General features: G+C 49.2%; 1 protein-coding gene across 1 annotated transcript; it reads left to right on the top strand.

The window, feature by feature from the left end:
• The first annotated feature begins 472 nt into the window (after nucleotides 1-472).
• TLR5 (toll like receptor 5) lies at nucleotides 473-20,184 on the top strand. Its single transcript, XM_081039244.1, has 3 exons — nucleotides 473-570; nucleotides 9,588-9,754; nucleotides 16,641-20,184. Exon 3 carries the CDS (start codon nucleotides 16,645-16,647, stop codon nucleotides 19,219-19,221), a length of 2,577 nt encoding a protein of 858 aa, XP_080895370.1. The 5' UTR covers nucleotides 473-570; nucleotides 9,588-9,754; nucleotides 16,641-16,644; the 3' UTR covers nucleotides 19,222-20,184.
• Nucleotides 20,185-20,592: the final 408 nt, after the last annotated feature.

The following is a 20,592-nucleotide window of genomic DNA, read 5'->3' as shown; positions in this document are numbered from 1 at the left end:
CGTTTGAGGAGTGGTACAGTTGAAGAAGTGCTGCCCTGGGCATCGGGTCCAGTCACTGTTTTGCCAGCTTCTGGCTGTGGCTCTGGACAATTACGCCTCGGTGCGACGGGAGAGGAAGGGCAGGGGAAACGCCGGCCTGGACGACCCCTTGGTCATTTGGGGACCCTGCAGAGGCTGCAGCCCTGCCCGCCCCCGCTATTCCCCGCTCCTTCCCCTCGGATCCAGGGCGCCCGGTGCACCCCGCACCCGCGTCCCAGCCTCCCGCCCACAGAGCCCACAGGCCCCCCTACTCTTCCTCGGCAAACGGACGCTTTGCCTGGTTCCCGCAGCCGCAGGGCCCCGGGGCACGACCCAGGCGCCCCAGGGTTGAAGCAGAAGATTGCCCAACGCACCCGAGAGCTCCGAGTTACCTGGCGAGGGGCGGGAGCGGGCGGCCGGGGGCGGGCCCTGTCCGTGTGGGTGGGGCCTGCGGGGTCCCCGGCTTAGGGCGCCCCGGCTTGGGGCGCCCCGCGGGTGGCGAGGAGCGAGCGGCAGCCGAGGCGCGTGCGGCGCGGGGAGACCTCCGCGGAGGTGAGAGCCCTGCGGTGCACGAGAGCAGGCGGGGGCCCGCGTCCCCTGGCCGGGGACAGGGTGGAGCCCGGAGCACCGGGACCAGGCTGCCTGCGGCGGTCAGGCGCCCTTTTCCCTCCAGGGGCGTCCTGGACTCCGTTCAGTTCCCCTCCCCGCGCCGGCGGCCCAAGCCCTGGCCCGCGCTCTCTGCCCCGCAGGGGGTCCCTGGGCGGCGCTGGGAGGGGTCCGTTGGCGGTGTTGGGGGTCTCTTGCCCGGGGATGGCGATGGAGGGGAGCCTGTGGATAACTTGTGCCCAGCAAACGGGACGCAAAGAAACCCGGCTGTGAGGAAGTCTCTGCATGTCCACCTTGGAACAATCTTAGACGTACCGTTTTCACTTTGTCTCCACTCTGGAAAGGGGCAGGTGGCTTCACTGTTCCTTGGAGGAGAGAGTGGGCCACCTCCAACAGAGTCGTAGAAATCCCAGAATTCCTGAGCCGCTCAACAAAAGGCCTTGAACCCCTCCACCCCCACCCCATAGTACCAGATAGAGCAGCCTGGCAGAGGCCCCAAGGTAAATATTGTTGGCTTTTATGTAAAAAAAAAAAAATCTGCCCGTGAAGGTAAGAGCATAGTGACAACGGCCCTGGAAAACCACAGTTGAGACTACATTTTCAAAGGAGTGAGGGCAGGGGGTAGGTTGCTCGTCTTGGGGCTGAGAAGTGCTGTCTCAGGAAGGCTGCTGAGGCCAGGCTGAGGGAGAAGTGATGGTGGGGCTTCCTCCTTCCGGGGTATTACCTATGTAGTCACCGGGTGTGGGAACACACCTGTTTAGCACTGTGACCCACACACAGGTGTCCTTCAGGTAGATAAGGTTGCTGAGCAAAGACCTAGTCGATGCCATGTTCTACTGGGTATCCAGTGCACCTGGGACGCTGTTCTCTCCATCGCTGGGCCTGGAAGAGGGCATTAGTGATGAGGTGCGAATGCTGCCCTGGGGCACAGCCACGCCCCGGCCTGACGTGTATGGTCTGATCACGATTCCCTCCATTTATTCAGCTGGCCGGAGCTCTGACAAGTCTGTCCCAGTCTCCTGGGACTTGCACCTCCTTGGTCTTGAGGGCAGAAGACAATGGCCAGCAACCTCCTCGTGTGCCAGGCATAGGCAGTCAGAAGGGAAACCCTGGGGCTGCACCCTGGGAGAAGGTGTGTGGTATTAGATGCTAATCCCTTAGTTGTGGGATTTGGGGGAGGTCCTAGGGGGTCCCATATGAGGGACCCAGTCCAAAGGAATAACCAAGCCTATTTTAACAATCAGTATACCCACACCCATGCATATTGGCCTGACTGGTTCTTCTCTCTTCACTGATGACACAGGATTGCCCCCTTGGGCATTATAGCAAAGCAGGAAGCTTTTAGGTTCCCTTGTCTGAATGCAAAGCCAACCCTGCCAGGTTTTGGGTTTTGTTTCTGAGCAGGGAAGACAACTGGGGAAGCTGTGTCCAGCCTCAAATAGGGAAGTTTGGCTTTGCTGAGTGTTGAAATCGCAATAGGCCTGCTTCTTTGTCTCTGCGTGCTCTCAGATTCGGATTGCAAGAAAACCCTGGAATATATATGGTTACTGAATCCAGATGTGTGTCTGTTTCACTCTTAGCTTTGTGGAAATGGATGCAGAAGGCAGATCCAAACATTCGATTAGGCCTCAAGCTTCGGGGCTCCCCGGGGCTGGTTTTGCAGCCCCATAGGGTGTGGGCCAAGTGTGCTCAGCTCTGTGGGACAAGCTCAAGTGTGAGGCTCTGTTCCTGCCCTTCAGAAGCTTCCAGATTTAGGTGAAGAGACAAACCCAGCACCTGTGAGTGCCATTAAGTGTGAAACTGCGTGGGAAGATCAGCTAGTTCAAAGAAGACTGCCAGTGTAGGCTGGAGAAGGCAGGCAGGGCTTGGGAAGCTACTTGGTTTTAAGCCACATTTAGAAACGACAGGCTGACAGGATCAGGAAGAGGGAAGGAAGTGGGAGCCTAATGTGAAACTCACAAGAAGCACAGGACTCACTACCCACCAGATACAGCCCAAATACCCTGCCTCCCTCTCCCTCCAGCTACTGCCTCTCTTCATGTCCCCTGCCATGCTGATTTGCCATAAGGTCTGACCAGGCCTTTTTTTGCACACCTTTCTGTCCTGTGCTAAATGCGGTTGGAGAATCCCCTGTGTTTTTAAAGAAGCATCTCAAATGGCGTCTTCTCCACTGAAGACTTCCTTTGCTCCCCTACCCCACCCCCACCTCCTGGTCCTCAAGCAGAGTGGGGCATTCCTCCTTTGCCCTCCACTGTTCCTTGCACGAACCTCTACTGAAGCTCTTACACCCTGTATTGCCCATTGGAGTTGGGAAGTCTTTGCCCCACTCACTGAGGCCGGGCTGCTTGTCACTTGTCTCATAGTCCTCTGAGCCAAAGTTGGTGGCTGGCACACAGCAGGCATTTGGTAAATGATTCCTGATTGAAATTCAGCTATATACAGGGCACCGGGAAACACCTCACTTGCTCGGAGCGGAAGGCGTGGGTTAAGCGTTATTATTGGGAATTTAAGCCTGGATAAGTGGTAGAGCTAAATCTCGGAGGCCTTCAGGAGTCTGAGTTTAATGAAGCAGCGATACTCAAACCCTTAGCAGCCCCCCCTGCCCTCAGAATGGATGCAACGCCCTTGTGGATTGGGCCCCAGGGTATCCTTTCCAGCCTCACCTCCCACCTTGAACTCACACTTCCACCTTCTGAGCCTCTCTCGGGCCTCGGCTCCCTCCTCTCCCTTGACCATGCTGTTGGGTAGCCTCTGCCAAGACTGCCAATGCGATCTCTAGCTTCCTCCTCCAGATCCTTAGGACTCAGTGTCTGCGTCCCCTGGGCGTGGAAGTCCCTCAGGCTGGGTGTGTGTCGTCCTCTGCCACACGGGTACTTCTCCAACAGTATCAGTCTGTGCCCTCTTGTGGCTGCCTCTGTGCTCGTGAATGTTAGCCCTCCAAAGGCAGTGACTGGGGGTCTCCTTGAGGAAACCCCATCCACTAACATCTTTCCTGAGAGATCGTGCCCAACAGGCATGTATCAGATGGAAGACTGAACCTGGGCGATGAAAATGGAAACGGGAGGCCAACTCCAGAGACAGTTGGAAGGGACACAAATAGGATTTGGTGATTACAAAGAGGGGAAAGGAGAAGGTTGGCTTACTACCCGCAAGGCAGTTGGAGGTAGTGTCACGTAAGAGTTGGGTCCCAGGCCCAGGGAGAGGCCTGCTTCTATGCTTCTGAGTGCCGTGCAAAAATGTTTCTGTTTGCCGGCAAATTTTTAAACTTCAAAATATCATTAGGTCACTTTGGGGCATATGGCACCTGAAGTTATAATAGGATAGCCAAATGGGGATGCCCTTTAATCAGCTGAAGTAGACACGCATTGTGAGTACCGGTGAGGTGTCAGGGCTAGAGGTAGATTTGGGGAGCATGGTCAGGATGGTCCAACTTGTGAAAGCAAATGTGACCACTGAGGAAAGAAGCCTGAGCCACGATCAGGGTCTTGGGGAGAAACAACAAGCCAGAGGGTTGGAGAAGGAGACCACCTGGTGGAAAACAGAATGACAGAAAGATAAGAAGAAAATCAAGGACACCAAGGGAAAAGATATTTCACGAAGAAATAGGAGGCCAAAGCTGTCCTTGCTAAAAAAGAGAATGGGGAACCTCAGACAAGAATGGATGAGAAAGAGGCGACCTCCCATAGGAAACTCAGATGGGGTCAAAAAAGAGGCAAGTTAATGGGCGGTGGGAACATTGGGTGCAGTCTTTTGACTTCATGTCTGAGGAATTTGGCCATGAAAGAAAGGATAGATTATCTTTCAGCAAGAAGGGAGGAGTGGTCGTGTCAAGAGAAGATTATTCGTTTGTATGCTTTATGAGCGCAGTTGAATCCAGGAGAGAAGGAGACCAGTTATGCTAAGACATTTGGATAAATGTCCCCTCTCCACATTGATTGTATTTCATGTCAAGTTCCCTCCCCTCTCTTCTCTTCCCCACAAATGTCCCAGAGAACTTTCCTTTTGGGTAATCTCCAACGTTGTGGTATTGCTGAATCCAGCCCTAGGATGTTGCAATGCTGAAATGATTGGGTCTCACCTCCCTGGCTCATGGTGAACTTATCTCAAATGCCCCCAAACTTTACTTCCCTTCATAACGGTTCTGGCCAAATGTTTTTCTCCTTTACTGTGCACAAATTACTAACACCCATGATAATAGCAATCACAAATAGCGTTGACACTGAGCCAGACACTGTTCTGAGTACCCATGAGGTGGGTGTTATTATTCTATTTTTTCAGATGACAAAAAGCAAGTTCATGCTTTACTGCAAGTTCATGTTCCTGACGTTGCCACGTGATTCAGAGTCCTGGCACTGCTGGCAGCATGACGTGTCCGAGGTCACCAAACCAATCATCTACCTGGACCCAGTTTCATTGTGGGTTAGACTGGCTTTAATAGTCAATAAGTAATGTGATAGTCAACAAATAATCTACTATGTGCAAGGCATTGCAAGGGACCCAAAATAAGAGCTCTATGTCTCATCGCGTTCAATCTTCAGAACCACTTGTTTTGTAGACAGGAAAACTGAGCCCACACTTGAACTCGGGCAGCCATAATAAAGGCAAGAACTAAGCCACTGTCAGCCCTGAGTTTCTGTCATCTGAGCTCCCTCCTCATCGTGGTCAGAGACATGGTTCTAGATACACATGGTCCCCGACTTACGATGGTTCAACTTGACGATTGTTTGACTTTGCAAGGGTGTAAAAGCGATACCACACAACCATTCTGGCTTTCCCTTTCAAGTACAGTATTCGATAATGACATGAGCTATTCAATACTTTATTATAAAATAGGCTTTGTGTTAGGTGATGTTACCCAACTGTAGGCTAACGTAAGTCTTCTGAACATGATTAAGGTGGGTTGGCTGTGGTGTTTGATAGGTGTATTACATATTTTTGACTTATGATATTTTCAACCTATGATGGGTTTATTGGGATGTAATCCCATTTTAAGTTGAGGAGCATCTGTAGTTCCAAGGCTAACTTTATTTTCTTTCCCAATGTGCAGAATGAAGGGATAGCCACTATGAATCTCTAACACGCTTAGGTTTGCAAGAAACACTGCCTCTCCGTTTCTAGATATCAACTTCATGTTAGTTTAGAGCCCTTGTCTTATCAGGCTGGTAAGAATAGAAACCACCCCTTAGTTGTATCATAACTTCCCGGTGTTATGCATTGTCAGGACCTTCGGAGCAGAGGTGGGGGTGGTCCTGCTCCCCAGTCTGGTCCCCACCAGTTACAAGTGACCATGCCCATGTCCCCATTCCCTGGTCGCTGTTGCTCCTGGACCACACAGCTCGACTTGGGGCCTTGCTAGAGTCCTGTCCTACTGGGATCCATAGACCTGTTTTCCCTCCCTGTTTCTTCCAAGCCTCCTCTCTTCTCCTCACTGCCTCCCCTCCTCTCTGAACACCCTGGAAAAGCCTCTGTGTCCTTGACTTAAGGCCATGTTTGGAAAAGCAAAGCTGAAGAACCTTCACATTACTTCTGGGTACAGTCCTGCCACACCCCTGGCCTGAGGCAATGACCTGGGGAGACTGCTAGAGATATGGAGGTGGCTGGAACTCAAGGAGGGGAAATAGTTTTGTACTCTCAAAAGATTATCTGGACCCAGAAGCAATCCCCTCTGAGAGTAAATCCTCAGAGGGGGAAAAGTCACTATTTAAGGCCAGGGTATGCATGGGTTCATTGCTGTCATGACACTCAGCAAATCTTACTAGATACCTACTTGCAGAGATTACAGGGATAGGAAAGAAAATGTTTCCAGTTCACACTCGCCGTTCTACACATACAGAAACAGGACGAAGGAAGTTAAATTTGTCAGGATGCCCAGATGCTGGGGGGTGGGGAGGACGAGAACTGAGGTTTCCCCCCTCCAGCCCAGTGCTTTCGCTCTGATCTCTGGCATCCTGGAAGTTCCCACCCACAGGAAGTTGGAACCAAGTCTCAGGGTGACTCCGCCCCACTCAGATGGAGCGCAGACACCCTGGGCAGCCTTCCCAGGGCAGATTCCATGCCCTGTGAGCAACCTGGGGGCCCAGGAAGCTGGGCCCCTGGCACGAACTGGAGCTGCTTGGGGCAGGGGTGTGGTTCCCAGCCCTTGCAGGTCCCAGCTGACAGACCCTATGGTGCAGCTAATGCAGTCTCCTTTCCTCTGCACTTTGGAGACCCTAGGCCCCCTCCTGCTGGCCTTACCCCCTCTCTCTCCTTCACCCCGAAGCAAGGGCATCTGGATCAGCTGCTGAGTGGACTTGATTTTATCCGCCTAAGTTTTCTATCGATGCTTTGCTAGCCCAGCACAGACTCCAGATCCCACCCAGTACAGTTCTCAAGTGTTTTATTCTTTCCCGTTACATTTCCATTCTCTGTGTCTAACGGATCACAGTTTAATAAGATTTTTCTTCCCAGCCCCCCGTCCCTTTGCAAGTGCTTCCAATTTGCATCCCAGTCCAAATGATTCTTGCTGCTCTCAGCAGATTGTCTGTGTCAGTACTTTCAGGGGATGTAATATCGGGCTTCCCAGCTCTCATCTGCTCTGGCTCCTGACCTTGCCGTTGCCCATTTTTCCTGGCAATTTGCTTTGCCCATCAACACGCCAGCTTTAGCTGAGGTGCATTCAGGGAGGCCATCAGACCCTCAGACGTTCTTTTCTAATTGAGAAATTGGTGCTGCGTGCACCTGAAGGCAGGGAGAGAAGTACGAGTCCTTGGTGAGCTATCTTTTCCCAAGGATTTTAAATGTGTTGTGCTAGTTGTTCGTGTTTAATAATCGCTCGGATGGAATTCTTTCTTTCCATCAGATGCTTTAAAACTGCTTGCTAAAGAGTTTATCATGAGCAGACAGAAGAGAAGCCAGTCTGTACCCAAATCATTTGGGTTTTCAACACACTGTCTTTAGAATTTCAATGCTTCTGGCTGCTGCTGTTTTTGTTTTGTGGTTTGGGGGGACCACCACCTGAAGATATTCAAGATAATAGGAGAAGCTTTTACGGAATTTCCTGTGAGTGTAGAAAAGAGAAATACCAGATCATCCCAGCGTTTGGAGACATTTCATTTCCTTCTCTCACTGTTCCCCTTCAGTGGTTCCTAAAAGGAATCCATTTCTGGTGAGGTGCAGTTGGATAAATGATGGTTGTCTACTTAAGCAAGCAAGAAATAACAGAGGATTGTGCATCGATAACTGATTCTCTGGTTCAGGCCCTGATGGGTTCTCAGAAGCCACTGTGGATGCCTCCTGGGGGGAAGTAAACACTGTTATTGTTGCTATTGTACAGAAGACACACTGAAGCAAAGAGAGGTTAAGTACTTGCTCAAGGTCACACATCTATTAAATTGTGGAGCTGGGATTCGAATCCAACTACAAACTTAGTTGTTATTTTGACCTTTCAAAAAAAAAATCAAAACTGTGTACAAAAACAGATACAGAGCCTCAAAGGGTGCGTGGGGAGAGGCTGGATAATTCCTTCTAAGGCGCATGCTCAGGAAGAAAAGACGTCACTGTCCTGTTTTGAAATCCAGTCGTGAGCTCCTCTTCCTGTGTTTTGGGAACGGCTGGCCTGTCAGGAGCACCTTTGTGCAGTCTAAATGTAAGCTGGCAAGACGCACTTCCCAGTGAGCTCAGCTTGGAGAAGCTGGTGGGCTCCACACCCCCACCTGAGCCTCTCCCGCGGGCTCCTCCCCTCGCTCTGCCGTTGGTGCGCCCCCTGCTGGTGTCCAGGAGAAGCGCCTGTCCCGGAATCAGAGATTGTGCCCAAGCTCTCCTACTTCCATAGATCCAAGTAAAACAGCGTGACCCGTCCAGTCCAGCTCCTCAGACGCCTCAAATGAATCCTCTTTGAGCAACCATCTGATGCTTCACCCTTCAGGGTTGAGAAGAATTAGGGGTGACCATTAACATAGCCCCCTTCTCAAAAGTGATCATGCCACATCTTAGCGATACTTCATTTCCAGGAAAAACGAGGCAGCCTAAGTAGTGAGCAATGATGCAAACACCAGGTCACTTAAGTCCTTAGCACTCAAATTGTGATCAATGAACCAGCCGTATCAGCGTCACCGGGAGGCTTGTTAGAAACACAGAATCGCAGGGCCCAGCCCAGCCTGGCTGAATCAGAACAAGCAGCAAGAGCAACAGGTGAGTCATGTGCAGACCGCCCTTTGCGGCTCTGTCTGTTTCATGGTATATTCAATTTTGATTTATTTTTGAAAGATGAAAATAACCACTAAGTTTGCAGGTGGATTCAAGGCCTAGTTTCACAAGTTAGTAGATGTAGGCAAGTACTTAACCTATCCGAGCCTCAATGTAATCATCTATAAAATAATGTAAAGTACTACACATCAGTTCAACTCTCAGGACCCTTCTCATCTGAAATCTGAGGACTGGTACTTACCCACCGTCTCCTAACTCACACATAATGTACCTAGCTGCGCTGCTTAGCAATGTTACACTGTGGTGGCGAACTTAGGTGTTTTTCCCTAGAAACCTGCAAGTTAGTTCCCTGCTCATGGTGGAGTGGACGGTGGATTGTACTCATCCTGGTGCTTAAGTTCCGGGGATGACTCGGTCCAAGGGAATACTTCCTCACCACCACTGTTCCTCACCACCACCATTTAATAAAAATGGGTTGGATTATGAGTTGGAAAAGTACAGGGTTTCCCTTCTTGGAGTTACAAGGAAAAAAGTCTGACTGGCTTAGACACCCACGGTCTGAACCACAGGTTGGGCCTGAGATTTCTCAAGATCCCTTCAGCTCTGAGCCACACGCCTTGATTGACAAAAAGGCCTTGATCCTTTCCAATTAAAATTCCACTCACTAAGAGACACCCCTAAGGTCTTAAATTCCTCTAGAAAGAAAATTGCTGTATGGCATAGAAAAACACCTATGTAATGTTTTCTCCCCCTTAATTGGCTTTCCTATTCTCCCTTAGGAAAACAAAAGCTCTTGCTCTGGGATTCACCGAACAAACGCTGACCACCATCATCACGGTGAAAAAATTCCTATAGTCTCAGGAACTGACATCCTGAAATAGCCAGGGGACCTGTGCCTCTAGAATAAGAAGAACATATTAGAAGCTCCTTGTGTTCAGACTGGGAGGTAAGTACTCCTGATGAAAATAAATCTTCTTCAAAATATTACTGGGGAAACAAGTACAAACTTCCAGTCATATGTCATAGGGATGTAAAGTACAGTATAGGGAATATAGTCAATAATATTGTAATAACTACCTGTGGTGTCAGATGGGTACTAAACTTATCGTGGTGATCACTTCGTTGTATGCCTGAAACTGTTATAATATTGTCAGTCAATTAATTAAAAATAAACTTTAAAAATAAAATGATGACAAAAAATATTAATGGGGAAAATATTACTAGGGTGCTTAAGTTGTGCTACATACTTCAGGGTCCCTACCCTCACGAAATTTACAACTTTGGGGGGAAGGCATATAGTATAATAAAAATGCTATCGTGGAGATGTAGACAGAATATTAAGGGAGGGAGACAAAGTGTGCCGGTAGGAATATGAGAACTGTTTCACGCAAGAGCTGACCTCTGAGATAGCCTTTGAAGGGTGAGTCGGAATTCGGTAAGCAGATGAGACAAATACAAGCATTCCAGCCCGGGGACCAGCCTAAGCAGAGAAATCAGATGGAGGCCAAGTTCTGAGAAAGCAAACTTCCTGGAGCACAGGGCAGACTATAGATACAGCCAGGAAGGTAGATTGGCTTGACTTTCCCCCTTTGTTAAGTGAGAGGGATCAGGCGCTAAGGGCCCCCTCTGATCACCCATCCCAGGATTAGAGGATAATCCTCAGTGGAGGACCCTGAACTCTTATGCCCTGAAGAGTCTGACCTTCGTGGGCAGAAGGAGCCAACAAAGGATTCTGATCAGAGCTGTGCTCTACAAGCCCCCGTGGGCAGCTGATTGAGAGACGCCTGTGTCGGGGTAAGGCTTACTGGGATGTATCAGCTAGGAGGTCACTGCAATGGTCCCCACAGGAGGGGGTGGGGCCAGGAAGCTAAACAATCAGAAGGGAGGTGAATCGATGCTGGCAGTGTCCTGAGGTCAAATTCACAGAACACTTCCAGGTCGTACTTAAAGCTTCTTCCAGTGGAGAATTAAGGAAACCAGTAGGACCTCATCCACCTAGTTAGATTTGAAGAACGTATACACTGAAGTGTGGAAATAGAGGTGAGGCAGGGCTGGACCAGTTAAAAGGGGCTCGAAAAGGCTGCAGCCCCAAATGCTCTAAATTTGGGGGAAATGCTGCAGATGCCCAAAAGGATATTTCAAGGTGTGTCCAGAAGAGGATGAAGAAAGTCACTCAGAAGCTGATGGGATAATACCTACAGATTAGCGCTCCTTGGTAGGAGGAAAGTGACGCCCAGGGAGGAGGGAAGAACGCAAGTAAGATGGGGCTGCGCTGAAAAGGCCCAGGCTCCCGCCCAGACCTGTCCATCCCAGGGACTCAGAGCACCTGCAGACGAGCCCTCAGGACATGGCTGTGGTCCCTGCAGGGCCACGGAAAGAATGGGAGGACCCAGAGGCGGGATGTCACAAATTCATTTCTTCAGCGGATATTTGCTGACACGTTCTGGGTTCCAGCCGTGTGACTGTGAACCAGAAGACAAAACAATACTTGCCCTGGGGAATGAGACTCTAATTTACAAAAAGGGACACAGGTAGGCTTTTCAACTACAAACCAGTGTGTTTGACAGCCATCACGGACACATTTCTAGAAGACATTTAATAGGTGGTCTGCAGCTCTAGGAAAGTCAGTGGGAACCCCTGTGTCTCAGGAGAGCTACCTAAACTGCAGGTCATAGCGGACTCAGCTCCTTTCCATCCTGATGGAGTCATTAGCTTCTAGCATCTCTAGGAGTTTGGCAAGGGTCCCAGACAGAGTTTCTCAGGACATCCCCCGCCCCCCACTACACTGCTAATGGAACAAAGACTACTCCTAAAAGGGGAATTTCTCATTAGCTTGACTTAATAGACATGCTTTGTATTATGGAGTCACACACACCGAGAAATGCAAACAGACCCTAATGGACCCCCAGGCATCAGTAAGTAAATAAACCAGCCTCCTGAGAACGTGCCCGTGTGCCGAGACCGAATATGCCGATTTTCTGACTGCTTTTTGGGGAAGAGTAACCGGTTGTCAGACTTTTACCACATTAATCGGTGGTGCTCACAGATTCTAATGACCTTTGCTGCTCAGGCGTGAGATGGGTCTGAGAAGTGGCTGAGGAGCACGCTTTCCTTTTGGCTTGCACGAATGGACGGCCTGTTCCTGGCACTGGAGTACCCTCTCTGACTGCACTAACCTGAGTGTGAGCTGCCCTTGGCCTGGCCAAACCCTCTTGACCCCAGAGCCCACCTCCCAATGAGGGTGCAGGAAGCTGCCCCGAGGACCGCCAGTGAGTCCTCCTTGGGTGTTGCTGTCTTAACACAGTGGGTCACCCCAATGGCTGCAGCACGCTCCAGATCAAGAGTCAGGCCTTCCTTTTGCTCCTGGAAATGGGAAGCCAGATTGACGGCTTCTGAGAGGACCGAGGCAAGGGTGAGGGAAACCAGTGAAGCTTTGGAACCACTCCTGAGGGGGTAGGAGAGGGAGATTGGGGTGTGTGGGCATCGTAATGTGATCGGGCACTGCGCAGCTGGGTGAGCCCCGACGCCCCATGTGCGGGTACTTCTGACAGCTCAGCCACCCAGTGTAGGCACACAGGCAGGCAGCCGGTGTTGACAGATGGAGTAGAAGAACGAAGAGGCAGGAGAGGTGAAGGTGTTGAAAGAGGGTTTGAGGAGAAGGTCTGTGGGGTCAAGAATGATGGGAAGGTAGAAGGAAGTGGCTACATTTCCAGGGCAGGGAAGGTTCAAGGGGAATTACAAGGCCGTCGGAGGGTCAGTGTCACAGAGGTAAGGACATGAGAGACCTGAGGAGGACGTTTGTGAGGAGAGGAGCAGAGAAGCCAGCATTTCAGAGGGGCTGTCTTAGGAACGAGTGAGAGTGGGGGTAGTAAGGTGGGCTGTCACCTTACCCCCACCATCACCCCAATGCCCTTGACGACTGAAGGGAAGTGAGCACAGGCTTAGATGATGATGGGGGTGGGCAACAGCAGCACCCCGTACTGAACCACAGTGCAGCCACACCAGGGCCACTCGACTTACAGGAGACAGTAGAGGGCAGCATACAGTAGACAGGGCTGTGTGGTCTTAGGCATGTTACGTAACCTCTCTGGGCCCCAGTTTCCTCATCTGTATGATGGGGATAACAATAGTACCTTGAAAAGACTGGGAGGGTGAGGGAAAGGATGAGCATATAGGTGGCTCACTGTATGATACTGTGGTCATTAGAATATTTCTGTCCTCCCTCCAGACCTGAGCCGGGTGGTTTTCCAATGTAAGTGGGCATGAGAGTCACCCAGAGGGCTGATACCACAGCCCGCCGGGCCTCAGTTCCAGAACTTCTGATTCAGTAGGACTAGGGTGTGGCCTGGGCATTGGTGGGGTTCACCAGTCCCAGGCGATGCTGACACTGGCTGGGCCAGGACCCAACTTTGAGCATCACTGCTCCGGAGTCTCTGGGACCATGAACCCCGTGCAGGCAGGGCCTCGTCAGCCTGTGGCAGAGTGATCCCCGCATAGCAGAAGCCTCAGCCTAGGAAATACTCAGGACAAGTCCAAATTCTAACCACAGCAGCCAGTCACCACGAGCAAAGGTGGTGCTGACAGAAAAAGAGGTCACTCCAGAAGAGCCTCAGAGTCATGGTGGTTTGTGAAGGAAGATAGAATTGCACCCAGGGCGCAAACTCAAGTTCATGGCCGTACTGTCACCTGCAATGTTTTGTTGGAACTATCATCTGAGGCAGGATGCTGGGCTGGAAGGAGTGTGGTCCTACCAACGTTTCGGATTTCCTGATGCTCATCTGCTGGCTTGTCCCAATGGGGTGCTGTATTCTACATCTCGAAAACGCCTTTGCTCTGTAACATTCACCTTGGCTACTGGCCTTGATGAGTCTTTATCTAAGGCTAGCCTTGTATTCCACACCCACATTTGGACTCAGTCCAGGGTTTGTATTGCTACGTGAACTTTGGAGTCTCTCTCCCATGCACCCATTGGGAAATGGATTCAGTGTTCCTCTCGGACCGTAAGTCGTCCAGGTTACCTGACAGATGTGGGCTACCACCAGGAGAAACCTTGTCTCTACCGCCTTGCAGCCCAACTCAGAATTCCAGGTCCTGCCAAGGAACCCATTACTGCTATGATTTGTTGAGGATCAAGCAGTAAATTAGCACAGGAGCAGCTCTGGCTCCAGCCAGAGGGGTCTGCAGGCCAACGGTGGTGCCTGGGGAACAGAGGTGCCCCTGAAGCACAGGCCTGCCTGTTTCCTGGGGAGACACCACCGCCCAGAACTCACCCAAGCTCAGACAAGCGGCAGTGCTGTCCGGGCAATTAAGTCAAGAAAGGGAACCTGCTCCGCTAATGGCTGGGATTAAAGCTAAATGAATTCAACTCAAATGAAAGAGATGCTGACCCTTCTCCCTCTGGTCTCATTATCTTAATTAACAGCGCTTGGCGGAGTATTGAGGCTGCATTGATGTGTTGCTTCTGCTCCCCCTCAAAGCCCTGGATACAAGTCAGCCCAGCCTCTGTAATAAAAACCCAATACTCAACCACCCTCTAAAGCTCTCACCAGCCCTTCTTCCTCTAAGAGAATCACGAGGTTCCTGAGTGGAGGACCCCCTTTCCACCAGTGTTTCTCAAACCATGGCCTGAGACGCACTGGCTTCAAAGGGCCTTGGATTTGGCATGAAAATGCACTTTCCAGGCTCCACCAGACCTATGGAACCCGAATTTCCAGGACTTAGGCTGGGGTGTCAATTGTGTTGGGATTTTTTCCCTTTAATTTTTTTTAATGTGGTAAAATATGCTAACATCAAAGTCACCATTTTAACCAATTTCAGTGTACAGTTTAGTGGCATTAAGTACATCTTTCTGTCTGACACCAAATCACCCCCTCCCTCCTACTTCACAACAGCTCACAAGCCGCGGCCCTCGGACACCCTCTCCCACAAGCAACCCTCATGTGTTTTTCAAGGTAAAGCGATATTTATTGCAGTGTTTATGTACTTCTTAACCATGTAACCTGTTCAAAACGGTGCTACTATTTACATTAGGGTTTTCATGTGCTACTGACGAAGATTTTGATTGTTGCTTCCTCACCTCTTTTTCCCCAGAAGCCCTGTGTATTTATTGTAATTTTGCACAGCACGGTGATATTTAAAAAGGAATCCGTCTGTCACCTGATGACAGAACTAACAGTATAATTGTACGGGTTGCTTCTTCTTATCTTTTTAATAATGGTTTAGGAGCTACTGCCCCGTCCCTCCGTTTTCTTCCTTTTCCAGCTCTCAGAGAACTGCATTCTTGACACCACTAGATGGCGCTCTCCTCTGATGGGGTCAAAAGCAGTTCTCTGCACCACCATCAGCTTTGGGAGAAGTGGCCCAGGCTGGACAAGCTTCCTGTGGGTCTTACTCCAAACACTCTCTCTCCTCTTGCTCCCTCTGGCTTCAATCCATTTAGGGTTTAGGTTTACTTGGTCTCTCTTGGATGTCCATATGTCTACACCTGTGCCCGACCCACTCGCTCCCTGCCTGGACACCTCTCTTGGACTCTCATCTTTTTGAGGCTTTATCAGGCCTAAAACAGCTGCATTGCCTGGTTCTCATCTGTAGATTCGATTTGCCCAATATCAGTGCTCATTTATATTTACTTCAACCCATTTTGGCTTCTGGCTCCCATTCCAGGACACCCTTGCTTGGGTGGTCCGTCCTCCCTGCTCTGTCTTCATGAGCTGCCCCTCTAGCCTCTTGTCAGCTCACCAGCTCACCTGGTTCCTCTGCTCACCTGTCGTGGCACTTGACCTATAGAGGTCTGCTTCAGAGATAAAAATGTAGTTATGTCACATAGATCTACATGGTATCTTTGTACTACAACAGAAACCCAAATAATTTTCTTTCAGGTCTATTTGTTCAGCTGACTTTATCCACCTTAGTTTAATTTTAACTTCCCTATTATGGGTTTCAAAATTCAGTATGTTGGAACGTATGTGGTTTGGGGGACGTATTCCATCATTTGTTGTTACCAGAAATTCAAGGTCAAGCTACGTAGTTCAGTGTATACACTGGGGGCCAGCCCTGAGTCATATCTTTGAAAAGACAGGAGTGAAACTAGAAATTTTGACTCTGTTATTCTCAGCTGATGTTCTCACGCCCATGTCTCCCGGGATTTTTATATGGTTACAGTAGCCGCAAAACTGTCAGCAAGTAGGGAGCCATGTTAGTTCTTTCCCCCCAAAGACGGGCAGTTCAATATCAGAACATGTTTATCTGACAGTCACTTAAATTCTTTGTTTATGAAATCAGAGTTCCTATTCTCTTTTCTTCTATAACAGAGGTCAGCAAACTATGGCATTTGTATTGCAAGGCCTAAAATATTTACCATTTGACCTTTTACAGAAAGTTTTCCAAGCCCTGTTGTGAAATATAAAGTGTGGTGGCTGCTATATGTAAACTAAGGATTCTCAGTTTGAGGTTGCAAGGGGCAGGCTTCAGGAGGTCAGTGAACCCCCTGAAATTCAGTGCTAAACTTGGTCAGTGATGCAAATATACACTTTTGGAGGGCAAGGAATCAGAGCTATCATCAGATTCTCGAAGGAGTCCATAACCTCAGAACTGTTAAGAACCACTGTGGTATATAGAAAAATGCAATAAAAGTGATAGAAAGAGAATGAGAAGAGCTCTGTCTACACCAGACAATATCTATCACAGCGATGTCCATGGAGCCAGAGGAACCACGGGTCTAAGAGAGCAGACACATCACGTTAAAGCACAAAGAATCCCCCAAGTTCTAAGGACCCCTGTGCAATGCCTCAAGCTTAGATGCCTGTGTTTTCATTCTCCCTTCTTCTCCACAGGATCATGGGATTTCACCTTGACCTTCTCTTAGGAGTGGTACTCATGGCCAGTCCTGTGCTTGGAATTTCTTCCTGCTCCTCTGATGGTCGGATGGCCTTGTATCATTTCTGCAACCTCACCCAGATTCCCCAGGTCCTCAACAGCACTGAGAAACTCCTGCTGAGCTTCAATTATATCCAGACGGTTACAGCCACATCATTCCCCTTCCTGGAGCAGCTGAAACTGCTGGAACTCGGAGCTCAGTTTACCTCCTTGACTATTGACAAAGAAGCCTTCAGCAACCTGCCCAATCTTAGAATCTTGGACTTGGGCAAAAGTCAGATAGACTTCTTGCATCCAGATGCTTTTCAGGGACTCCCACATCTGTTTGAACTTAGGCTGTTCGCCTGTGGTCTCTCCGATGCCGTGTTAAAAAATGGTTATTTCAGAAATCTGCGTTCCTTGTCTCGCCTGGACCTGTCCTTCAATCAGATTCATAGCCTTTCCCTTCATCCTTCATTCGGGGAATTGAATTCCTTGAAGTCCATTGATTTTTTACTCAACAACATAGCTGTTGTATGTGAGCATGAGCTCAAGCCCCTCCAAGGGAAAACACTCTCCCTTTTACGCCTTGCATCTAATCAACTATACAGCAGGGTCTCCATAGACTGGGGGAAGTGTATGAACCCATTCAGAAATATGGTCCTGGAGACCCTAGACGTTTCTGACAATGGCTGGACCGTGGACATCACAAGAAACTTTAGCAATGCCATCAATGGAAGCCAGATTTCCTCTTTGGTTCTTGCCCACCACATCATGGGTCCTGGGTTTGGGTTCCACAACATCAAAGATCCTGACCAGAGTACATTTGCCGGCCTGGCCAGAAGCTCAGTGATACGCTTGGACCTTTCACACGGATCTATCTTCTCCCTGAATTTCCGACTCTTTGAGACCCTCAAGGAGCTGAAGCTTCTGAACATTGCCCACAACAAGATAAACAAGATTGTAGATGAGGCGTTTCGTGGACTGGACAACCTTCAAGTTCTCAACCTGTCATACAACCTTCTGGGGGAACTTTGCAATTCTAACTTCTATGGACTACCTCGTGTGGAATATATTGATCTGCAAAATAATCACATTGGAATCATTCAGGAAAACACATTCAAATTCCTGGGGAAATTAAATGCCCTGGACCTCCGGGATAATGCTCTGAAAACAATTTATTTTATCCCAAGCATATCAGATATCTACTTGGGTGGCAATAAACTGGTGACTTTGCCAAACATTGCCCTTACAGCCAACTTGATCCAATTATCAGATAACAGGCTAGAAAGTCTGGATAATCTCTACTTCCTTCTCCAGGTACCTCACCTCCAGATTCTCATTTTAAATCAAAATCGCCTTTCGTTTTGTAACCAAGGACGTGCCCCTGCAGTGAGTCTCACCTTAGAAAAACTTTTCCTTGGAGAAAATATGTTGCAACTTGCCTGGGAGAGTGGGTTCTGTTGGGATGTTTTTAAGGGGCTTTCCCGTCTCCAAGTCCTGTACTTGAATAATAACTACCTGAATTTCCTTCCTCCAGGAGTATTTAGCTATCTGACTGCATTAAGAGGTCTCAGCCTCAATTCTAACAGGCTGTCCTCTCTTTCTCCTGGCGACTTACCTCCTAATTTAGAGGTCCTGGATGTGTCCAGAAACCAGCTCCTATCTCCTGATCCTAATGTATTTGCGTCACTCGCATCCGTGGACCTAACTCATAACAAGTTCATCTGTGAGTGTGAACTTAGCACTTTCATCAGGTGGCTCAATCAAACCAATGTCACTATATTTGGGTCTCATGCAGACGTGTACTGCATGTACCCCAAGTCGCTCTCTGGGACTTCCCTCTACTCTCTGTCTGTGGAGGGTTGTGATGAAGAGGAAATCTTCAAGTCCCTGAAGTTTTCCCTTTTTGTCTTGTTCACTGTCACTTTGACTCTGTTCCTCGTGACCATCCTCATAGTCACGAAGTTCCGGGGGTTTTGTTTCAACTGTTATAAGAGAGCCCAGCGTCTGATGTTCAGGGACCAAACCGAGGAAAGACCCGACGACACATACAAATATGATGCCTATTTGTGCTTCAGTGGCAAAGACTTTGAATGGGTGCAGAGCGCTTTGCTTAAACACCTGGACGCCCAGTACAGTGACCGAAACAGATTGAACCTGTGCTTTGAAGAAAGAGATTTTGTGCCAGGGGAAAACCACCTCGACAATATCCACAGTGCTGTGTGGAACAGCAGAAAGATTGTCTGTCTTGTGAGCAGACACTTCCTTAGAGACGGGTGGTGCCTCGAAGCCTTCACTTACGCCCAGACCAGGAGCTTCGTTGACCTCAACAGTGCCCTCATCATGGTGGTGGTCGGGTCCTTGTCCCAATACCAGCTGATGAAACATGAGTCCATCAGAGGATTTGTGCAGAAACAGCAGTACCTGCGGTGGCCTGAGGACCTCCAGGACATGGGCTGGTTTCTCCATAAACTCTCTCAACACATACTAAAGAAAGGAAAGGAAAAGAAGAAAGACAATGCCATTCAGTTGCAGACTATAGCAACTGTCTCCTAGTCAGAGGAGCAAATGCAGCTAATGGCAAGCCCCAGGTAACTCTTCACTTTCTATTTGCACTACGTTACCTTCTGGGGGTCTTTTTTGAAGGTTTGTTTCCCCCCCCCCCCCCTACTATGAAAACAACGTAAAGCTCTTGATTTTCGTAGCAACATGATGTTTTGTCTCACTGACCTCCAAATGGAAGGGAATGGATCTGGAAGATGCTACTAATACTACAGAATATTTCCTAGTCGTGGGAAGGGTGCCTCAAGAGAAGTTACAGATGGCAGACACGAAGGAGCTGGCCAAGGAGTCCGAGCTCTCTGTGCGGTGCAGGAAATTACTAGGTAGAAAACAAACAGAAAATGAGGCATGTGTCCTACTTCCGCCTTGGGTACAATGCCACTGCTGGGTGCAGGTCACCTCAGTCATGGCGCTAAGAGGTGGCCCTAAAGAGGCCGGGATGAGAATAACTGGACCTCTTGTGGCCATCGCACTCTTTCTGTTGTTCCCTTCAGCTCCTGCAGATTTAACCCCAGTAGACCAGGAACATTTTTTATTTTTTGCAGATAACTATTGTTTCAGCCTGGCATTTAAGACCTTCCATGACTTAGCACCAAACTATCTCAGCTTTATTTCTTTTTTATCATTCACCCACCACGCAGGCTGTTGTGGAAAGAACTTAGCCTGTGGACACACATCCTAGCTTGGGTTCTGATTCTGCTGAATCGTGACCCCGAGCTCTGTGACCTTGAGCATGTTAAACACCCTTGCTGGGCCGTTGTTTTCTCGCCTGGAGGCCTGATCGTATCTACCTCATAGAGTTGCTGTGAAAATTAAATTGGCCGAGGATGTCAGGGCTTCTCAGGTCTTGTTCTTAGTTGCCCCAAACGGCCACAAGAGGGTGCCTTCTGGAGGCAGTCGAAATTTCTCTCAGGTTGTATTGTATTTTTATCATAAAATAAATCTGTACATGTTTTGCATTCTATTTCGTTTTTCATGTTTACTTTGATATAGAAATGCTTTTCTGAAAAAGCATGAGGAAAGTTTAAACCAAGGAAGGTGTGCCAAAATTACCCTGTGACTTCACATACGACAGCTTCCAACTCCAGCAGAGCTCCAGGTCAGCAGCTGCTGTTTGTGGAGCACATCGAGGCCTGGGACTCAGCGCTCCAAAATGTCCCTCCCTTCCCCTCACTGTGCCCCCCCAATCCTAACTCTTCCAACACACACACACACACACACACACACACACACACACACACACACACACACCAGCTGTTCTCATCCTGGCTTCTTCGGGCCCCCTCTGTTTCATGAGACTGAGCTTGCCCTGCACTTATTGCTTTTATGTTTGAAAAATGGCTGCAGGCATTAACATTGTTCATA

This window comes from Rhinolophus hipposideros, assembly GCF_964194185.1.
Source record: "Rhinolophus hipposideros genome assembly, chromosome: 26".
Classification (NCBI taxonomy): Eukaryota; Metazoa; Chordata; class Mammalia; order Chiroptera; family Rhinolophidae; genus Rhinolophus; species Rhinolophus hipposideros.
Note: the sequence above shows the minus strand (reverse complement) of the source record. Positions and strands in the feature narration are given on the sequence as shown.

Excerpts from the sequence above, each read along its gene's own strand:
- TLR5 (XM_081039244.1), top strand. The coding sequence starts at position 16,645 with ATGGGATTTCACCTTGACCTTCTCTTAGGAGTGGTACTCATGGCCAGT.